Genomic DNA, 19307 nt, shown 5'->3' on the forward strand with positions numbered 1-19307 from the left:
TGTATTCGGCTTGCGTTCAGCTAGTGACCTAATGGCAGGTGCTCTCTAAGCTTCTTCTTCTTCTTCTTTATTTCCAGGCTGTCTCGATTCAGCAACAGTAGCGTATTGTAAACTATTACATGAAAGGTAGCATCCCTAGGCTTCGCGCTAGAAATGCAAAGTCCCAGAAGAAACTAAATGCCAGCTGTATCAGAGGCTATGTCGACACTGCCCGTAAAGGCTTGCCGCACAGCCTCTCCGGTGCCCGGTCCAGAGTCTGCCGAAGCCCGCAGCGGTTGACAACAGCGTCCGCTCCGAGCTTTCACGCCTGAATTATTCGGGATTCCAAGATCTGGGTCATGACGACCCTGGAAGCTCGTACGATGCGGATGAACAAAGATATAAATACGCTAATAGAGTCGGCACCACAGAGCAGCGTCGATTGGCCCACCTCGAAATTAAATACTATTATAGAGTAGTGGCCAATCGCAAGTAGTTCGACTAACGTGGTAAACGGTCGATAGAGATGGGACATAGCTTATAGCTTTGATAATGGTGCGGTTACAGAAGCCGCCTCCTGGCGCATTCAGACCGATGGTTGTCTTCGCGTCGTAGATGTTATATCTCTTGCTTTTGTACGGCTCGCACAACTCGATTCCGCAGTCACGATAGTCGTATGCGGGCTTGATGCGTCGCATTCACGACCGGGGGTTCGTATTCGCCCTTCCAAGGAGTGTCATCGCTAAAATAAGAAACGAGTCAAGTGCGACACGAGTAAGCGCGGAACACCTTGTACAAGGTGCATTCAGAGATAGAGACCCCATCGTGCGTTGATTCAATCCTGCATGTACGCCCGCAAACCGCGCCCCCAACTTCCCGTCGTTAGAGTATGCTGTAATGTCTCTAACGGTAGCGTACCAGAAACACCCCATGCCTCCTAGTCCCCACCCGATGTGGGAATGACGAGGTTCTATTCAGGCAAAAATAACTCCGGCGGTAGATCAAACAAACTCTCCAGCATGGGGTTCCCCTGCCATCGATCCTCTCCCAGCAAGGCATTGAAAACGCCAGGCTCATTTGCAGAGTTCATAGTGCTGCTTACGCCAGAGACCTCGGCAAATCCCGACCCACCGCTCTCCTGCCTACTGTCAGTAGTCCACGACGACTGCTCCAAGGCGCGACTGGACAGATTCTCAAATAGCTGCATGATAAAGGTCCCACTATCCCAGAACTCGCTGATAGCCTGGAGAACCACTTGACACGAATTAAGCGCAGACCGACCAAGACGTGCCACCAGTTTATTTGGGCTTCTCATCCTCTCGTAGAAGGCGGCCTGTGCGAGGAAGATGCCGTGGTAGAGCTCGTGGGGCACGGTGAGGAGGGCAGATTTCGTGGCAAGTGCGCATACTACCGTCGGGATATGATGCGCAGCGCAGTCGACGATTTCTTCGATCTCCTGCTCGTCAAGTTGGCATGTGTTCTGGCCGCGCATGTGGCCGAGGTAGATCAGAATGAGGTGGTGGTTGTATTGAACCGACAGGGACATGGCAAATGGGTTCGAGGAGTCCAGAACTTCAGCGTCCCAGGTTAATGTGGGAACTAGCTCTGCTTTCCAGTGTGTCAGCTTTGCGTGGAGATCTTCTGATCTTACGGGCTCTCGTCCAGGGTAGAACCGGCTAATGATAATGTCGCGCATGATTAGCGAGAGCTTCGCGGTCTCGATTTGGTACTGTGCGTATCTCTGAGCAGAAGGGTTGTCAAGAAAGTCTGGAGCCATGGTGTCGTGGGCAAAATCCTCAATGGTCAACATGTCTGTATCGGCCTGGTCCAGGTCAATCCGAAAGGGCCGCCCAACCAGGGTGCCACAAATGCTGTCGCGAACGACTAAGGCCCACCATAACCTCCGCATCAGGCTTTTGTCTTGCGGTTGCATGTTAGCGATTGCACTGGTAGAGCGGTGAATTCCTATAGCTTCGGCGATCGTCACCGCTGTGCTGATCCACGAGTAAAAGTTCCAATAGGTATTCGGGCCGCCGCCGTAGAATGATAGAAAAAAGGTACTCTGGAGGACAGTGATCTTGTTTGTTTCGTATCCCATATCGAAGAGAGCTTTGGCCTTTTTATAGAAAAAAGAACGGGCCTCTCGACATGATTCAAAACCTACGAGGCTCAGAACCGACTGGGAAGCAAATGTTGCCGCAATAAAGCTAACGGCATAGATAAGGATTAAGGACAATTCATCCTGCTTGTACTGCTGTATGAATTCTTGGCGATTGATAATTGGATAGAGCGGATACACACGATCCAAAAAGACCGCAATGAGGACATCCCGATGTGCTTTTTCCGGCAATGTGAAGACCCCCTTGGCTCGTAGATACTCGAGGTCCTCGGGCAACATATGTGCCGGCTGTGACGGGAAGGGAACATTTGCTTGAGTCCCTGGGAAGGGAGGGCCTGGATGGTGTAGCTTTGGTCGGCTACCGTCCTTGAGGCCACCCAGTACGATAGCCAGGGGAAAGGATTCTCCAAGGTAAGTGATGGAACACTTGTCAATCCAGTCTCTGCCCGTTTCCCGGTTGTTCAGTAAATGGTCAAACATCGCCGACCAGGAGATAGCCTGGTAGGAGGAGCCGTCGCTGGGGGTCCCAGAGGAAGGCTGGGTGACAGGAGACTCACTCACGGGTGGCAATTGCTGAGCAGGCAACGTGGAGGGTTCAGCACCGTTCCTAGGTTGGACATGACCTGTTCCGACTGAGCTCCGTGTTGCCACGTTTGGAGGAGATGTACTTATTGGTACAACTGCAGCAGTGTCAGATCCATGTAGTGATAATGCTCCGCTATCCTTATCTTCCGTCCGCCTATTTAACGAGCCTGAGGTTGAATCCCCGGCAACACCAGCTGCGGACCTAGGTCGCGGACGATCGCTGCCTATTTTCTGACGAAGGCCGCTCCGTGTGTATGTCCCGCGTTTAGTCTCACGTAGAACACATTCTATGTGGCGATCTCGCAGGCAATGAGTGCATGGCATTTGGTTCATGGCGTCACACTTGATACGTTTCTCATGGCAGCGCGTGCATGCCTTTCCCGCACGTACCCGCGTTCTAGCCGGCTGTTTGTTGCTACTCCGTGTGTCTGCCATTATGCGAGTATATCGGCAATATCATCTACAATCATCCGGCTAGCGAAGATGCTGGCTATATTTCGTAAACGTCAGGATGACAAATGACGAGTATGGGCATACAGCTCCGGGGGGGTCAGGGTGGGGCGGAGAAACTATCTCCGAGGGGGTCAGAAAAAATACGTAATATTTTAATTTCTGACCCCCCTCAGAGCTATCTCTTACTAATCTTGAAAAATTAGAAAGATTGTTTTCTGATCCCCTTGGAGCTCTTTCACGTGACTACTCCGGTGTCTGATCCTTATCTAATGTTCAATTTCAACGCGCGGTTAGTTTAAACTAAGTTAAAATAATAGTCAAGCCAATTCTCCTTTTAAAAAAAAGTTTGGTTTAAGTTTAAACTACACCGAAATCCACGTGATTACCACTTCGAGGGGATCAGAACTATCTTAGTTATATTAAAAATCCTGACCCCCTCAGAGCTATACTATGTGATTTATAAATTCTGACACCCTCGGAGATCTTATCATGTGACAAAGGCGGTAGACCTCTCAAGGGGTCAGAACCACTCTGACCCCCAGCCACTAAATCCTGACCCCCTCGGAACTGGGACCCCCGACGAGTATTGACAAAAGTGGATGTGGGTGCATTAGTCAGCCATATAGCCGGGGTCGTGGCAATTATTTAGTTACTCGATCCATGATATATCCACCATTGAACCCGTCTTCTGGTATAGTCTTACAACATTCGCCGATTAGTGATTACACCTCATGAAACTAAAGGACCTTCTGCCGTATCAATTGTGGGGATTGTTAGAAATATCTCATCGTAGTAGAACCCAGACCAGGCACGATGTCGTGGCAGGTACCTGATCTTGGTTTCCACGCCATTTAGCCTATTTGTCTCCCACTCCACCACTCCTCCATCAGGTAGCCAGGTAGAATTTGCACCGAATGTGTAAGGATTGCAACAGGGCCCAGAACTGTCAGTATTTTGTAAGGAGGAAGTACTATGGGCATATTAGGCAAGTTCTCAGTAACTATAAATACCCGCAGGATGAACCATGCCAGTTTCTCCAACCTACTGTTTGGCATACTGAATCCATTCGTAACGATCAAACATGGGTCCTCCAGTGGAGGAGGCCGGCTGGCTAAGTACTAATTGCTCGGTTTCTTCTCATCCAGCTTTTGCTAATCCTTGTCTGCCAGGAAAGGACCAGGCTCAAGGCCTTCAGACGGCAGACGCACCCCCCATGGCAGATGGCAGGGTAGACAAGAGCAGTGCGCCAGATGAGTCTAACCGCAGCCACACCCCGAGCATACATAATCCGGAAGGACTGGAGTTTCAAGACACTCCCGGGTCCCATGGAACAGCAGACACTGAAGCACAGCGTCGCCCCCCGCAGGGAGTTCCATCCGAGTTCCACGGGCTCGCGGGTGAAATGGTATTCATATTGCTGTGCTCTATGGGTTTGTTTCTATTCGGTCTGTTCCTGGGAAACGTCGTGATTAATCAAGCCGTGTTCCCCGGCAAGCTCGGAGTGAGCGAAAGCAACACCCCATGGCTCATTGGATCTTTTTTGCTACCCAACGGGATAGCCGTCATTATATCAGGGTCGCTGGCCGATCTGTCCGACCCGAAGATCCTGATGATTATCGGCTTTGTCTGGCTCGTGATCTGGAATGTGATTGGGGTGTTTAGTATCCGTCCGTCGCTTCCAGTGCTGTTTTTCGTGGTCAGGGCTATGCAAGGGTTAGCTATTGGAGTTCTGCAGGCGACATCCATGAGTCTGCTCGGGCGAGTTTACTCCCCCGGTATACGCAAGACGCGGGTCTTTTCTGTCATGTCTGCAACAGTTCCCATAGGATTCTTGATCGGGTGTCTGCAAGGAGGGGCTCTCACCGCACACCTGCCGTGGATATTCGGGAGCAATGCCATAGTGAGCTTTATCTGTGCAGTGGCTTCCCTCCCTGGTATTCCCTCATTTAACCCCAAGTACAGCCCCTCCGGCACACCGTTATCTCTCAAGGACTTTGATACACTAGGCGCCCTGTTGGCTGCTATCGGTTGCGGCCTGATTATCCTCGGCCTAACACAAGGCGTCCCCAGTGGCTGGAGCCCCTACACGTACTCACTAATCATTGTCGGAGTGCTCTTTCTCTTGCTGTTCTACCTGGCCGAAAGACGAGCGACTCGACCTTTGGTTGATAACCGGCTCTGGCTCACTCCCGGGTTCCTCCCACTGGCCATTTCCTATTTCCTAGGATACGGAGCATATGTTGGCGGATGGATGTTCTTCGCCGTGCGGTTCCTACTTACAATTCAGGATCACGCTCCCATCACCGTTGCACTTTACTTTATCCCCAACATGATCTGCGGCATTCTAGCCACATACATCGTATCGAAAACCCTTCATTTGTTCCCCGGCCACTGGATCCTAATCGCCGGTATGGTGGCAAACACAATGGGTCCTGTGTTTTTCATCCCGCAAACTCCAAACACAACATACTGGGCTCTCTCCATGCCCGGGATTGCCCTCGTTACGTTCGGGCCGGATCTGACCTTTGCCGCTGCGTCGATTTTCATCACATCCAACGTGCCCCGCTCATTCCAGGGATCAGCGGGGAGTCTCCTTGTGACGATCCAGAATCTCTCCGCAGCCATTGTGACGGCGATTGGAGACACAATCGGGAAGGAAGTGACCAAAGCTGGCGGCGATGGGTATAGTTTGGACTTGGGCGCTTTGCGGGCAATTTGGTGGTTTAGTTTGGCGATTTCCCTGGCGGCGGCGGCGGTGTGTGCTGGATTTGTTCGCATTCCAAAGAGCGAGGAGAAGGATCACCTAGAGTGAGTCTCGGACGAAACTCAAGCGAGTCACGGTGATCGATCCTATATATCGGAACGTGGGGTGGCTGTGCAGCCTGTGTCCCAGGGTTTTGCTAGAGGTCGTACAAGTATGTAACTGGGTAAAAGAGAAATAAAGAAGCTTTGCATCAAGAGACAGTACTAACCTCAAGAGGGGTTGCCGCTAATGCAGTAAGCCACCAAACCAGAGTCTTACTGGCCATATCGTATGGATGGCTCATATGTAAGCCCTAAGTCTCGTAAAGTATACTTTCTCTCAGTTTATATACAAATGACTGTCCCCCCCGCCTTCTCCCTCCATCATCTTTCCTTATTTTCTGCCGACAACATAAATCTACACAATTTTCAGCTATGGAATATCTCTCTGAAAACATCACCGACACGAGTGTAGCAACTTGTGTAAGCCCTATCCAACCTATACAGCGCTCTAACCTAACAAAACCAGTGCCTAGCCCTAATTGGCGCTCTCGGCAATAAGGTCTCATTCCCAAACACCCAACCCTATAACGACTCGATCAATACTTACTTCTCTCAACAAAACTCCAACCTCCACCCCCTTTGCATTGTCTCTCCATATACAGCAGAGGAAGTGTCCACTGCCATCAAAACAATAACCTCAATCCTCGAAACCGTCGATTTTGCCATCCGCTCAGGCGGTCACGCCCCGTTCACCGGCGCATCCAACATCGCAAACGGAATCACCCTTGATCTCCGCAGTTTAAACAGCATCAGCGTAAGCCCCGACCGCACGACCGCCTCCATCGGCGCCGGCGCAACCTGGGGCGATGTCTACTCCCATCTCGACCCATTAGGCCTCTCAGTCGCAGGCGGTCGCGCAGCACAGGTAGGAGTTGGCGGTCTGACGACTGGCGGGGGAATCTCGTATTTCTCCCCACGGTACGGCTGGACGTGCGACACGGTGACTAACTTCGAGATCGTTCTTGCCAACGGGACGATCGTCAATGCTAATGAGCATGAGAATCCGGAATTGATGATCGCACTGCGTGGCGGATCCAATAATTTCGGGGTTGTCACGCGTGTAGACATGAAGACGTTCGAACAGGGCCCTATCTGGGGAGGAAGTGTTTACCATTCTGTTGATACTTACCAGCAGCAGTTAGAGGCATTTGCAGGTCTGAATTCAGCAGAAGGGTACGATGAGTATGCTTCGCTGATCACCAGTTTCGGGTTCTCGAAACAGGGCAAGGCCGTGGTGAATAGTATTGTGTATACGAAAGCCGAGGAGAATCCGGCGGTTTATCGTCCGTTTATGGATATTCCGAAGCTGTTTAGTACGGTAAGATTTGCGGGAATGCATGAGATGGCGATGGAGCAGGGGTCGTTCTCAAAGGAGGGGAAGCGGTGAGTTTGGGGGATCTTCATGTGTTTCGTGATGGGATTTGGACTGATCATATTGAAGACAGATGAGTGTGGTTACGACTCATGGTTCTACTCTTCCCATGCTGAATGCGGTTTACCAGCATTGGGATTCTAGTCTTCAGGGTGTCGAAGGTATTCCCGGTATAGTGTGGGCTATCTCTCTTGAACCATTGCCCCCGGCTATCTATGCCCGCAATGCCTCTAAGAATGCATTGGGTCTTGATGATGCGTCTGGTCCGCTGGTTGTGACTCTGCTGAGTGCAACCTGGGATGACGAGTCAGATGATAACAAAGTTGAGAAGGCTGCGCGCGAACTTTTCGATGATATTGACAATGATGCGCTGAAGTTGGGTGCCTACGAATCATTCGTCTACCTCAACTACGCTGCGCCATGGCAAGACCCGATCGCTAGTTATAAGAGCAAGAGTGTGGAGAGGTTTAAGCGCGTGAGTCTGGATGTTGACCCGAAGAGGTTGTTTCAGACGAAGGTACCTGGAGGATTCAAACTGCCGAAGTAAGAGTTGAACATCCATTAGTGCCTAGGTAGACTTATCCTAGATACGACTCATCCGAATTCATCCCTATCTAGGAGGACCACCCGCTTTGTTTCTGAAGACTTCTAGCCAACTAATCCACCCTCTGTTCAACACTTATCCTGCGATGCAATAACCACCCAGGTCACAAACTACCTAAGGACCCCCTTCAGATAACCACCTTCTGCCCAACACATCGAGTCCGCGACTCCATCACCGAGTAACCTTTCTGATAGATTTGACCCGTCACTTACTGCGAGATATTAATCTTTTGATAGCCCTAGCGGTGCAGCCAGTACTCATGCAATGATCCAGATCCAGCCACACAAAGACAAGTCATGTGATGAGCGTAGCCCCGTGCCTTTATGGAATGTTGAAGATATCATGGCCTTCATTAAAGGTTGAATTCTTTTTCAAAAGTCATATAATTTACATACAAATCATTGTTTTCATTGTGTGCGAGATCACGGGGTTGCCTCAGGCCTACAGGCAGGGCCTTCACGTACCCACAGCGTTTGACCAACTACTAGTGAATGAGAACATATATCACGCGGTCTAAAAACCTGACAATCCCATTCCTTAAACATACGAACGCACGGTCCAAACGTGTTCTATTATTTCCCTTTTCCACAGACAACTTGTTTTAGTTACCAAAACTTCTCAACTACCAACAGCATACACGAAAAAGGACCTCCACCCCCAAATGGCGCTCCCACTTCACATCCCACCCTGTATTCACAATCCCACCAGCAAAAATCACCTCCCAGCACAGGACCACCCACTTCGAATCCAAGTCGAAGGTCCCCTAATCGCCATCCAGAGAATTCTCCCACACACCCCATGGCATCTGAGTCTTCAAGACCAAACATTCCCACAACCAGCAGGCGCAGAGCTAGCACGATTGACATATCGACAGATCTACCGACGGGACGTAAATCCAGAAGTCCCAGGCGATCTGGTCGTGAAAGATGAATACATGGGCTGGATGCCAGAGAAGTATCCGAACGAGTAAGTCTGTCCTAATCCCTACCAAGGAATCCTGATATAATATCCCTATAGCTAACCCATTCCACTCTAGACAGATAAGGCAGATTGACTATTACGGTGTAATATTTGACCATCTTGTCCCAGCTGATGAACCCAACCCTGAGGTGGTACAGTTTAACATTATTGAGATTGAGGATGATAATGGGGTTTATGCGAATACGTGGCTGTTGTTCGCGGTCGACCCGGTTGACTTTATTGGAAAGAAGGTACTGGCTGTTCCTAGGTGTTGTCAGAAGAGAGATGGGACGCAGGATTGTTGGCGGGTGAATACATTGGTGGATCAGAGGGTGAATCGGGGCGAGCTATTTATTGGAGTTAATTAACTCAAAAGGCTAACTACATACTTTTCATATTGTGTGCTTTTGGCTTGTGTATTTCTTATACTATTCTTAAGGTGATACTGAGAAGGTACTGAGAATTAAGGATATAAGGGACTGTAACTATCTTGCCATCCAACTCTCTGATAATACTAAGATGATCTATTAGCCACGTCTTCAGCAATAGGAGCTACTACCTACGACATACAGCAAACAGACCCGTCTCCTCGACCCTTCTTGACCACCAAAGCTGATTCTATCTACCTAATAACTTCCATACGAGAAGGCTAATGGAATAAACACAACCTTAGAAAACAAACACTAATGCCCAACCCAAAGAAAAAACGACCCATTCAACCTCAAATCCCTCGAGCTAGCCCCCACAGAAACCCTATACTTCCCACCGGCAACTAGCCACTTCTGGGTCTTCACATCCCAGTGAGAAATATCCCGACGACGCAAGTTAAAAGTAACGATGGCTTCCTGGCCCGTAGAGAGTTCCAGACGATCGAACCCCCGAAGCTGGCGAACGGGTTGATCTGCCGAATCCGGGAAGCCGAGATAGAGCTGGGGAACTTCCGCGCCGGCAAGTGTGCCGTTGTTGGAAATGCGGGCGGAGACGGTTCCCACGACGTCCCAGAGGTCGCTGTGGCCGCCCACGGTGAGGTTGCCTTTGGGAGCTTTGGCTACGGAAGATGGGGTTTTGATGGCTAAATCTGAGTAGTGGAAGGTGGTATAGGAGAGACCGTGGCCGAAGGGATATCTTGGGGTGATGTTGTGGGCGTCGAAATAGCGGTAGTCGAGGTAGGTTCCTGTTTTGGTTTGATTAGCTTTGATAGGCTTCCGGGGTGAAATGTGGGCTGGTGTGGCTAGTGAGGGATCGGGATTAGCATGTCTGGCTCACCTTCAGTGAAGTTACATTGAGAGGTATAACAAAGTCCAACATTGTAGTCACTCTCATTTTTGGCAATGGTATGGACAAGACGACCGGATGGGTTGGCGTCGCCATAGAGGAGGTCCACGATCGAGTTACCCGACTCCTGTCCGAGAGGAGACCCATAAAGAACAGCGGTAACGTTGTCGTGCTCGATCCACTGATCCAGCAGTCGCGGTCCAACGGTATTGACCACTGCCACTGTGTTGTTGCAGTTATCTGCGACTGTGTTCACCATGGAGTCTTGGTCCGCGTTACATAGTTCAGTACGATCGGCACCTTCTCCAGCCAGGGCATTTAGGAAGACAAGGCAGATATCAGATCCCGCGGCAAAGTTTTCAAAGGACGGTTCCACGGCAGTAGAGGACGTGCTCGATGGAACCAGAGAAGATCCTCCACTAGAGCTATAAGTGTCGTTCAAGATCCAACGCAGTATGGTTCCATCTTGGGACGCTTTATTAGTCAGTGCACCATAAGGAGTGATCAAATAAGGAAGAGATGCCATCCCGGATCCTGAGCCAGTCGCCAAATGGCCCTGATAGGTCGGACCGGAGCCCATAACATTGATATTACTATTGGGACCGCCCATGGCAGGGCCAGCGTGAGCTCCAAAGATGCTCATAACACGGGGCTTCTTCAGCGGTAGCACACCCTCGTTCTTCAACAAAGCCATGGACTTCGCTCCATTCTCGCGAATCAACTTCGAATGATTAGCTCTGACGTCCACATAGGCATCTGTCGTTTTCCTTGTGGGCTGGAGGCCGTTGTCCAAGTTAACGTGATAGTAGGCGATCAGGTTTCTGATGGCCATGTCGTCCAAGCGAGCCTCGGTAATGGTACCGTTGGATAAATAACTTTCCATAGTCGAGGTACTCCAGATAGAGCTCGATCCATAGTCCTCGCCGCCCAAGGCTGATTCTTTGGCACTCTTTTGACCATTCATGTCAGGCCAGACCATACCGGGGAAACCAAGTTCCGTTTTTAATGTCTTCATCAGAAGATCAGAATTCTCACATGCTAGTGTGCCATTGACCTTAGTCATTGCGCACATCACCGCCCCGAGGCCATTTTTCACTGCATCGTAGAATGGCCACAGATATGTTTCATGGATGGTTTTGTCGTCCGCATTAGAGGAATAGGGAGACCCCTCTCCATTGCTACCAGGACCGGAGGTCCTGTTGGTTTCTTGCTCGTATAAAAGGAAGTGCTATCGGCAAAGACATCGCTTTATAAGTACATCATAGTAGTGTGTAGAAACCAGGAATAGATGCCTCACCTTACCACCCGGAATCACTCCAACGTCAACATAGGCCTTGGTGGTGAGGCCAGTAGCCAAGCCATTGAGATAAGGATCAGGGCCAAACCCTTCAACGCCACGGCCACCCCAAGGGGTACGCCCCAATGGCTGAGATGTGGGTCCAGCCACCACTTGGACGCCCTTGTTGTAGAACTCTGACCCGACGGCTTTAGCCTGAGCATAAATAGCGTCGCGATCCCAGGTCATGACAAGAGCCGTGGACAAGCTGAAAGCAGAAACATAATAGAAGTCTTGAAGACCCATATCGCCATCGAGAAAGTAGAGGGCAGTGAAGTTTCCATTAGTCGACTCAACATTGCTACCTGTAATCAAAGCCAGCTTCTGATCAGTCGTTAGGCCAGCAACAAATGTGGATGCTTTCTCATAGGCAGCTTCCCAGTTTCCAAGTGCAACTGTTTCGAATATTAACCGGCTTATTCAAATATTGGCATATGTTAGGCTTGCTCACCACCATTGGCTTTGAGCAAGCCCAGATTAGAAGAATGCGAGGAGGCGCCTGTAGAGCCTACCAAGCCTGCCCCTACGGCAAGTGAGACGAACCTCATCTTACCAAAGAAAGATAGGAAAACAAAGTAAATGAACGACTCTAGTTAGGCAAAGTAAATAAAAACTAAAAACTGGAATTAGACAGCTGATAATCACATGAGAGCTCCTGATTCATGGTCTATTTAGGGGCTGTAATGTTCCATATATACTGTGGGGTTGAGTGACGCTTTTTGGCCGCTGATCATTTACAGTAATAGGAAATGACGCTCCAATTTTAGTCTTGAAGAAATAATGCTTGATCTTAGTACGTACTAATTTCTGCACGGCTACACTCGTCGTAACAGGCCTACGACATCAACGGCAGTCGGAAAAGCCGAAGCGGTTGGGTGGTTCAAACGGCCGCAGAGTGGAGCTCTTCGGTATGACTATTTGGTTTATCACGGCATCCCGGACCTCCAGGTGACGCGTCGCAAAATCATCTCGATTTTTAGTGCCCCATTTTGTCAAGATAGGGCTGGCTTGCCCTCATGGATAGGGAGGGCTTTATTAGAAAATGCTTGGTGAATCCAGATCATAGATCTATATCATTCTCATCTATCGAAGGGGGTGAGGTCAGGGTAAACCTGGTAAGAGATACTGTGCTACAACATGAATCTTACACTAGTAATCCTTGAAGCAGTTTTCGAGACCGTGGTGCAGGGAAACAGAGCTATTACTTAGTTAAATGTCTTGTCGATCTCCTTTCCGTCGCAAACGTAGACCGACTCTCACCCCACATTTCACTCATGATTGAATCTGATACTTTTGGATATTCCATTCTACACCCCACATCAACTATGTGCAGCTTTTCACGCTTCGATCATGCATCGTTCTTACCCAGTCAACTATAGTTTGCTCGGTTACCAATCTCATTCGATCCTGCTTTCCTTCTGCAGTAGCACGATTGGCAACATGATCAAAGTGGACACCGTGCCAAGTACTCTACCAGTCAGCTCCTCCTATCATGGGCTATTCTAGGGTTAGATTGGACTTACATGGTACAAACTGAAACCCATACAAATAGCTTGATCGAACGATACTCTGGACTCTTTCCGATAAGCCCTCGGAGAATCTCAGATCATTGAGAATTTGATGGATAAACTAGATAAAGATTAGCGTCACTTCTCAGTCTGGCTTCATTTTTACGCACCTGTTTCTCGTTCAACCCTTCCAGACCTTCTGAAAGCCTATTGGCAAACAGCCGTTGCACGACAGCGACGGAAGCTGCCGGACCGATAATAAATCCTAACTGCTGGGAGAGGTAATATATTCCGATAGAAGTTGCAAGCCGCTCTTTAGGTGCAGATAAAGACATCCCAATGAATTGCGTGGAGAAGAGTATGCCGTTTGACATGCCGGACGGGAAGAGATAAAATAATTCCCAGGTATAGCAGCCATCGCGGTAACGCATGAAAATTAAAATAGACAGCAAGACAGTAGATACTACTCCTATTATAGTCATGGTCTTATATTTCTTGGTTCTATCCTATTCATCAGCAGGGAGCACCGGATTTGTTGGCCTATGGACTCACCGTTTGATGATGGCACCTGAGATCAGGCCACCGACGGAGACACCCACCGCAGTGACGACGTAGGTAAATGATGCGAGGAAATCAGTCACCTTTTCAACTCGGACAAAGTATGGTACCATATTACTGCTGAGCTATATACCAGTGATTTATCAGTAGGGAAGCGAGGTTGTTCCAACATCGAACTTACCGCCGAGCGACCTGTAATGAGCATCAATTGCCCCACGCAGTACCCTCCCAAGGAGCCTTTCACTAGGCTTAAGGGTATCAAAGGCTTTCTGGCCCAGTATGCTTCAGTCAGGACGAACGCTGCAATAGCAATTGCGAACGCAGGCGTTAACACATAGGGCAGTCTTGATTGCTCATATGTCGTGCTCGAGCTTTGGATCAAAAATAACAATATAACAATTGCGGTAGCAAAGCTGACAATGCCGCCATAATCGAGGTCTGACGCTCTGGATCGAGAGTTATCCTCGTCGTTATGTGTCTTACTTTGGTTCAACGATGAGGGAAGACCGTAATATGCGACCACAATGCAAATAATGATAAGGGGGAGTTGCCCTAGAAAAGCCCTGGATTTATTCAGCGTTGTCACATCACACCCAGAACCCTAACAGGAACAAACCATCTCCATCCAAGCGTCGCGATCAGAAAGCCCCCCACGGGGGCTCCCAAGCTTCGACCAGCAACATTGACCACATTTGCATATCCTCGGAACAGTGCCACCTCGTTGGAGGGCATCAAATCTATCAATCGTTAGCTATAATTATGCGTATTAAGTACGAAAGTACCGGTTATGATAATAGAAACCAGAGCAACCATGCCACCCCCACTAATGCCAGCTAATACTCTGGCCAGAATCAGCTGGATCAAAGAACCACTGGCACCACTACAGTGTATCACCTTAGCCGACTGTGGGAAATTTGATAGAGCCTAGGTTACCTACCATGCCAGGCATCCCAAAGCAAACAGAGAATAAGCCCAGAGGAGAACATTCTTCCGTCCATACGTGTCACTGAGGGTACCATACTGACAAAGTTGCGTAAGTATATCCCAGATTAGACAGTTTCTTGGCGACTTACCACCGGCAGTGAGACACAATAACCGAAATTATACGCGACCAGTAGCCATGATCCTTCTGACAGACGATTGAATTGCGACGCGATGGAGCTCCATGTTGAGATGACAAGTGACTCATCGGCGGATGCAAGGAACACGCCTGAGAATTATCAGCATATCCATGCCACCTTCTCATTTGCAAAGCGCTCACCAACAAAAGAACCGTAGATGACCAATTTGTTCGCGCGCTCAGACCTTCGTCTTCGGTCAAGGTCGGACACAGGAATTCCTGGGGTCGGAGGCGAGTGCAAAAATGGCGACTCTTCGTCAGCTGTCATTTTGCTCAAACTGTCTGAGAGTCAACGAATATCGGTGTAGACTGGAGCATTTATAGTCGCAGATTGAGAGGGGATAAGGATATATGAATATAAGTCGAGAGTGCCATTGTCTAATTAATCAAGTACAATCGATGCCTCTGAGTCATTGTCATATGCACTAAATAAAGAATGCAAGGGAGAAACAAAGACATTAATAATGGGCTTGGCGGAACAAGGAAGATGAGGCCGATCTCTCTGCGGATGGCGTTATATTGATTGTCCCGACTGCCAATTGGAACAATAGCGTCAGCCAACACTCTTTCTTTAGTAAAGTAAACGCGTTAACTAGTTGGTAATTGGCTACCAGAGCTTGATCTATGTCATTCTCAGTTACTTCTCTTCTTACTCTCAGTAACTGACTTGCTTTCCTTTCTGAATTGAGTAGGGCATACTTCAGCTGTTCGATCGTAGGATTACAGAAGATAAGATAGTCTGTTTGAGATATACGATGGAGATAGGAAAAGTGGCTATTCTTTAACTTTCAATACAGATTCCCCTGTGCTGCTACGCAGATGTCCCCACCGGCTCTGAAGTGCATCATATCATACTCTAAATATAGAGAACGCGCTTGACACAACCTTAAATCAGCCGATGATCCTTCGGAATACTACCCTTAATAGAATTCCTCCACGTCGACATGAAGTTCAAGCTGCTCTTGTTTAGCCAGGAAGGCACATTTGATACGGTCTGCTATTGCTAAGCGACCAAAAATGTGCCATAGCAAAAATGTCTCGATGGAGCGAGCACCGTGGCAGAATTTCTTAAGTCTAGTTTTGTCCGAGATAGCGCTCGAGCAAGGATCTCAAGAGAACGGGTCAACCAACACAGAGATTGTTCCCAACTGGTGATTGTCCACCGGATGCAGTATCTGGATTGAGAGATTGGATCGCATTCCTTGTATTCATGAGGCCAACCGATTGCTCAATGGGTGATGTTGGGTCGGGTATCCAATGTTTCCTTTGAAATTCGCCCAGATAGTGCGGGTTTCACCGATAATGATCAAGATTCAACTACCAAGTGGCCGTTGCTTCGCATCCTTCTCGGTGAAATAGCTCTCTTTCATTGCACTAATAAAGATTTTCAACCATCCAGAGTGTTAGAATTCTTAGAGGAGTCAAACCCATCGAATAAACCTTTTTCCAGTGATCGCTCATGGATAGTCTGAAAAGCTATGTTGAGAGGTCTTTGTCGCTGGAGTACAGGGACAGATTGGTATCCAATGACTCGATACCATGCTTCCTTTTCCCGGATCCATGAGGATCGTTTCAATAACCTTCCTGATACCAAAGGCTTTTCCAGAGCCCGGCTGACCAAACACCGCCAACAAAAGCGCCCTTCTGTACTCTTCCTTTCCTCCATACACACTCAAGTCTCCGATACCCGTCACTATTAATAGAGGCCACCTACTAGAAACCTAAACCAAATGGTCTGTTTTATCTTCCACTCCTCGGAATAGGCCTCTCCCAGCACTCTGTGTTTGAATACATATTGTTCACGTTTAATGCTTTCGTCCTCTAAAAAGCGTTCGATTTCCGTATATGTAGACATTTTGTGACGTTTCGACGGGCAGGAATACTAGATGCACTCCACGAGTTGATTTATCGAGGCAACAATACCCTTGATATCAGGGTATAGATGTGGGTAATTTGTAGCTGAATGCCTGCTTCGCCTGTTGTGAGACACATGCTCCTTGCTATATGCAGTAGTTATTATTTGTACTTACAGTGGACCACTTCATCATTTGCACTCCAGATCTGCATAATTTAGATCAACACTACTAGTATTCCTACGAAGGGATGGGGGTGCTTCCATGACTTACTGATTCCATTGACATATGGTCCTGCCAGAGGGGCAGATCCTCAAGTAGCTCTTATTTGATTGGTATATGGGAAACCCCATCCTGTGATGACATGCAAACATAAATTCAGCCTCGACGGCAGCGACAGCACCAACCATCGCGAGGAATAGTTGAACACGGTCACGGTAAGCAGTGTTCTTGACTTTGTCGGTGGCCTTGTGCACGTCGAAGTTACCGTGTATGAACGTTAGCCATATTCCGAGGGAAAATGGACAAGAAAGCAAATGAACTTGCCAAACCAAATCGTTGTGAATGCTGTGATCAAATTATAATTGTGAAATTAGATCAAGAGACTAAAATATGGCCGGCGATAATCCATAGTTAGGAGAGGGTGGGGGTATATATGCCCTTCGGTCATCTATCTGACCCCCTGTCGATCAACAATGACGACCTCAGCTGAGATCCTAGACTACCAGAAGAACATCCCACCAGACATGCATAATGTCATGGTGGTTGGTTTAATACCTAGTGGGGGCTAGTGTTGCCTAAACGGTATGGCTTCTTTATTACGCGGAGCTTTGTCGACAACTCATCTCAATCTCCACCTGGTAAGACCCGGAACAGTATAATGAGGGCTGCGTCCATCGCGTAGAAAGTAGGATCTATAACCCACAGCTATGGGTCAAGAGGGGGAAGAGTGAAATAATTTGCACAGGAGCGAATCAGGGCATATATAGGTTCTAGCTAATCGATCAGGCTTTACCGGGGCCTCTTACGAACGAAAGCAGAGAAGAAAAGTCTGGTAATAACAGGCAGAACGTGAACTAGTGAAGCCGTGGATTACAGATATTGCAAGTATACATATAGTGTCATGTTCAATTCGCTCCCTCATTGGGGCGGAATACAACCTTCTCGCCAGACACACCTTCTTTATTCTTCGCAAGTGCCTGTTCCAGGGCATTCAGTCCTCCTTGAACCAGATGCACCCGGTTGGGGACGAAAAGGTTCTTAGCGATATACCCATCCTCGCCGCCGAGATGTTTCACCAAAGGTTCGCTGAGATGACGCAATGCTGGGGAGCTACCTAATCCCAAGACCTGCTTCACCGCTACCTTCGGCTCTTTCGACTGGCCAAGGGCAATAGCATCCGAGTCGGCACCCTGGACCGTCACGATCTTATCGGCGCCTTCTGTAGCCTGAACAATTTGAACACCCAATGCTTGCGTTGCTTTCACCGAGATAGAGTCGAAGACGAATTCCAAAGGCAACCCGCCAATTGCAGCCTTGAAATCCTCCGGGCTCGAATGGGCTCGGTCCAGGACAACATGGGCGCCAAACTTTTTGAGGCACTCGTGGTTTTGAGGACTTGCGTTGGTAATAATCTTTTCAAAGCCCGACAGTTTAGCCAATTGAATGGCATATTGGCCTACAGAGGAGGCCCCTCCGATGATCACTACGGCTTTGCCATTTCCGACCTGCTGGCCATTCTGGTCCCATGGTGGGGTTAAACCTTGGCCGGACTTGTCGTAGAATGCTGTGACAACAGCCACGGTCGCGAGACTTATTCCGGCAGCTTGGTCGTCGCTAATGTTGCTGGGCGTCTTGGAGACCAGTGCGGCCGGCATCTTGCAGTATTGTTGGAAGGTCGACGAGTCATATCTTCCAATGATGCCCTGGAAGAATACCCGATCGCCGACAGCGAAATTAGAAACATCGGGTCCAACAGCGGCGATCTCTCCGGCGGCATCCGACCCTAGCACGGCAGGGTACTCTTTGATAAAGACATTGTAGTCGCGGATCTTCCAGTCGACCGGGTTGATGGCCGTAGCGGTGATTTTAATAGCAACTTCGCCGGATTCAAGTGGTTGCAATGAACGGTTAGAAACGACATGTTGGGCGTAGGGCTGGTTGACTGTAGCCGCTAGGAAAGTGTCGGGGACAGGCATCTTGTATGATTTGATTAGGATAATCAGCCGTAACAACGATGGTAATTTAAGCTATAATAAACGCGCGAATATACCGATTAATATATCCTAGAGAAATTTAAGCCCTGAAAACATCGTCATCGAAGGGTGCTGATGAATCGCTGACTAATATCACTAATCCAATGAAATCACGAAATTTTCACTTACTATCACTAATCCTGTTCACCTCATCTTTTATTACGTCTTCCATTTTGGTCTGGGGTTAAACCTTTTTCCCCACCATTTACCTCTACGTACTGATAGATGAAATCTAGATAGATCATAGATCTACCATGGTTCACAGATCTTACACCTTGGCAATAATGCTATGTAGCACTATCATGATAAGATTTCCGAAGAACGAGGAAGAATTATCATATATAAAGTGTTATTTATCCCCACTGGAACACGCGAGGTTTTCAGTGGGAATTTCTTCCGGGAAAGATAAATAACTAGTTAATAGGCTGTGCTATGTAACAGTATAAGCGATTGGGTTCAAGTCTCCACTTTATGGATCTAGTCGGCAGATTCCTCATAGTAGTCTATATCGCTTGCATGCCTCAA

General features: G+C 48.5%; 8 protein-coding genes across 8 annotated transcripts; 3 read left to right on the top strand and 5 right to left on the bottom strand.

The window, feature by feature from the left end:
- Positions 1-374: 374 nt before the first annotated feature.
- On the bottom strand, positions 375-813 carry BDV38DRAFT_142632 (uncharacterized protein). Its single transcript, XM_032051465.1, has one exon. It carries the CDS (start codon positions 675-677, stop codon positions 438-440), a length of 240 nt encoding a protein of 79 aa, XP_031911184.1. The 5' UTR covers positions 678-813; the 3' UTR covers positions 375-437.
- Positions 814-3172, bottom strand: BDV38DRAFT_142636 (Zn(II)2Cys6 transcription factor). Its single transcript, XM_032051466.1, has one exon. It carries the CDS (start codon positions 3116-3118, stop codon positions 950-952), a length of 2169 nt encoding a protein of 722 aa, XP_031911185.1. The 5' UTR covers positions 3119-3172; the 3' UTR covers positions 814-949.
- Positions 3173-4217: 1045 nt separating this feature from the next.
- On the top strand, positions 4218-5948 carry BDV38DRAFT_294787 (putative transporter; the record flags this gene model as incomplete). The annotated part of the gene is made up of 2 exons (XM_032062569.1): positions 4218-4251; positions 4306-5948. 2 exons carry the CDS (start codon positions 4218-4220, stop codon positions 5946-5948), a joined length of 1677 nt encoding a protein of 558 aa, XP_031911186.1.
- Positions 5949-6313: 365 nt separating this feature from the next.
- Positions 6314-8043, top strand: BDV38DRAFT_294788 (FAD-binding oxidoreductase; the record flags this gene model as incomplete). The annotated part of the gene is made up of 3 exons (XM_032062570.1): positions 6314-6361; positions 6408-7324; positions 7383-8043. 3 exons carry the CDS (start codon positions 6314-6316, stop codon positions 7858-7860), a joined length of 1443 nt encoding a protein of 480 aa, XP_031911187.1. The 3' UTR covers positions 7861-8043.
- A 454-nt stretch (positions 8044-8497) lies between these two features.
- Positions 8498-9245, top strand: BDV38DRAFT_294790 (uncharacterized protein; the record flags this gene model as incomplete). The annotated part of the gene is made up of 2 exons (XM_032062571.1): positions 8498-8883; positions 8963-9245. The coding sequence occupies exons 1-2, from the start codon at positions 8579-8581 to the stop codon at positions 9243-9245; spliced, it is 588 nt and encodes a 195-aa protein (XP_031911188.1). The 5' UTR covers positions 8498-8578.
- Positions 9246-9560: 315 nt separating this feature from the next.
- BDV38DRAFT_294792 (putative beta-glucosidase D) lies at positions 9561-12036 on the bottom strand (the record flags this gene model as incomplete). Its single annotated transcript, XM_032062572.1, has 4 exons — positions 9561-10051; positions 10144-11380; positions 11450-11883; positions 11940-12036. The coding sequence occupies 4 exons, from the start codon at positions 12034-12036 to the stop codon at positions 9561-9563; spliced, it is 2259 nt and encodes a 752-aa protein (XP_031911189.1).
- An 849-nt stretch (positions 12037-12885) lies between these two features.
- BDV38DRAFT_272987 (major facilitator superfamily domain-containing protein) lies at positions 12886-14942 on the bottom strand (the record flags this gene model as incomplete). Its single annotated transcript, XM_032057594.1, has 10 exons — positions 12886-12956; positions 13012-13117; positions 13167-13497; positions 13549-13679; positions 13736-14117; positions 14171-14291; positions 14337-14434; positions 14492-14574; positions 14628-14764; positions 14816-14942. The coding sequence occupies 10 exons, from the start codon at positions 14940-14942 to the stop codon at positions 12886-12888; spliced, it is 1587 nt and encodes a 528-aa protein (XP_031911190.1).
- A 2277-nt stretch (positions 14943-17219) lies between these two features.
- BDV38DRAFT_252980 (zinc-binding alcohol dehydrogenase family protein) lies at positions 17220-18787 on the bottom strand. Its single transcript, XM_032055200.1, has one exon. The coding sequence runs from the start codon at positions 18723-18725 to the stop codon at positions 17655-17657; it is 1071 nt and encodes a 356-aa protein (XP_031911191.1). The 5' UTR covers positions 18726-18787; the 3' UTR covers positions 17220-17654.
- Positions 18788-19307: the final 520 nt, after the last annotated feature.

This window comes from Aspergillus pseudotamarii, assembly GCF_009193445.1.
Source record: "Aspergillus pseudotamarii strain CBS 117625 unplaced genomic scaffold BDV38scaffold_46, whole genome shotgun sequence".
Lineage (NCBI taxonomy): Eukaryota > Fungi > Ascomycota > Eurotiomycetes > Eurotiales > Aspergillaceae > Aspergillus > Aspergillus pseudotamarii.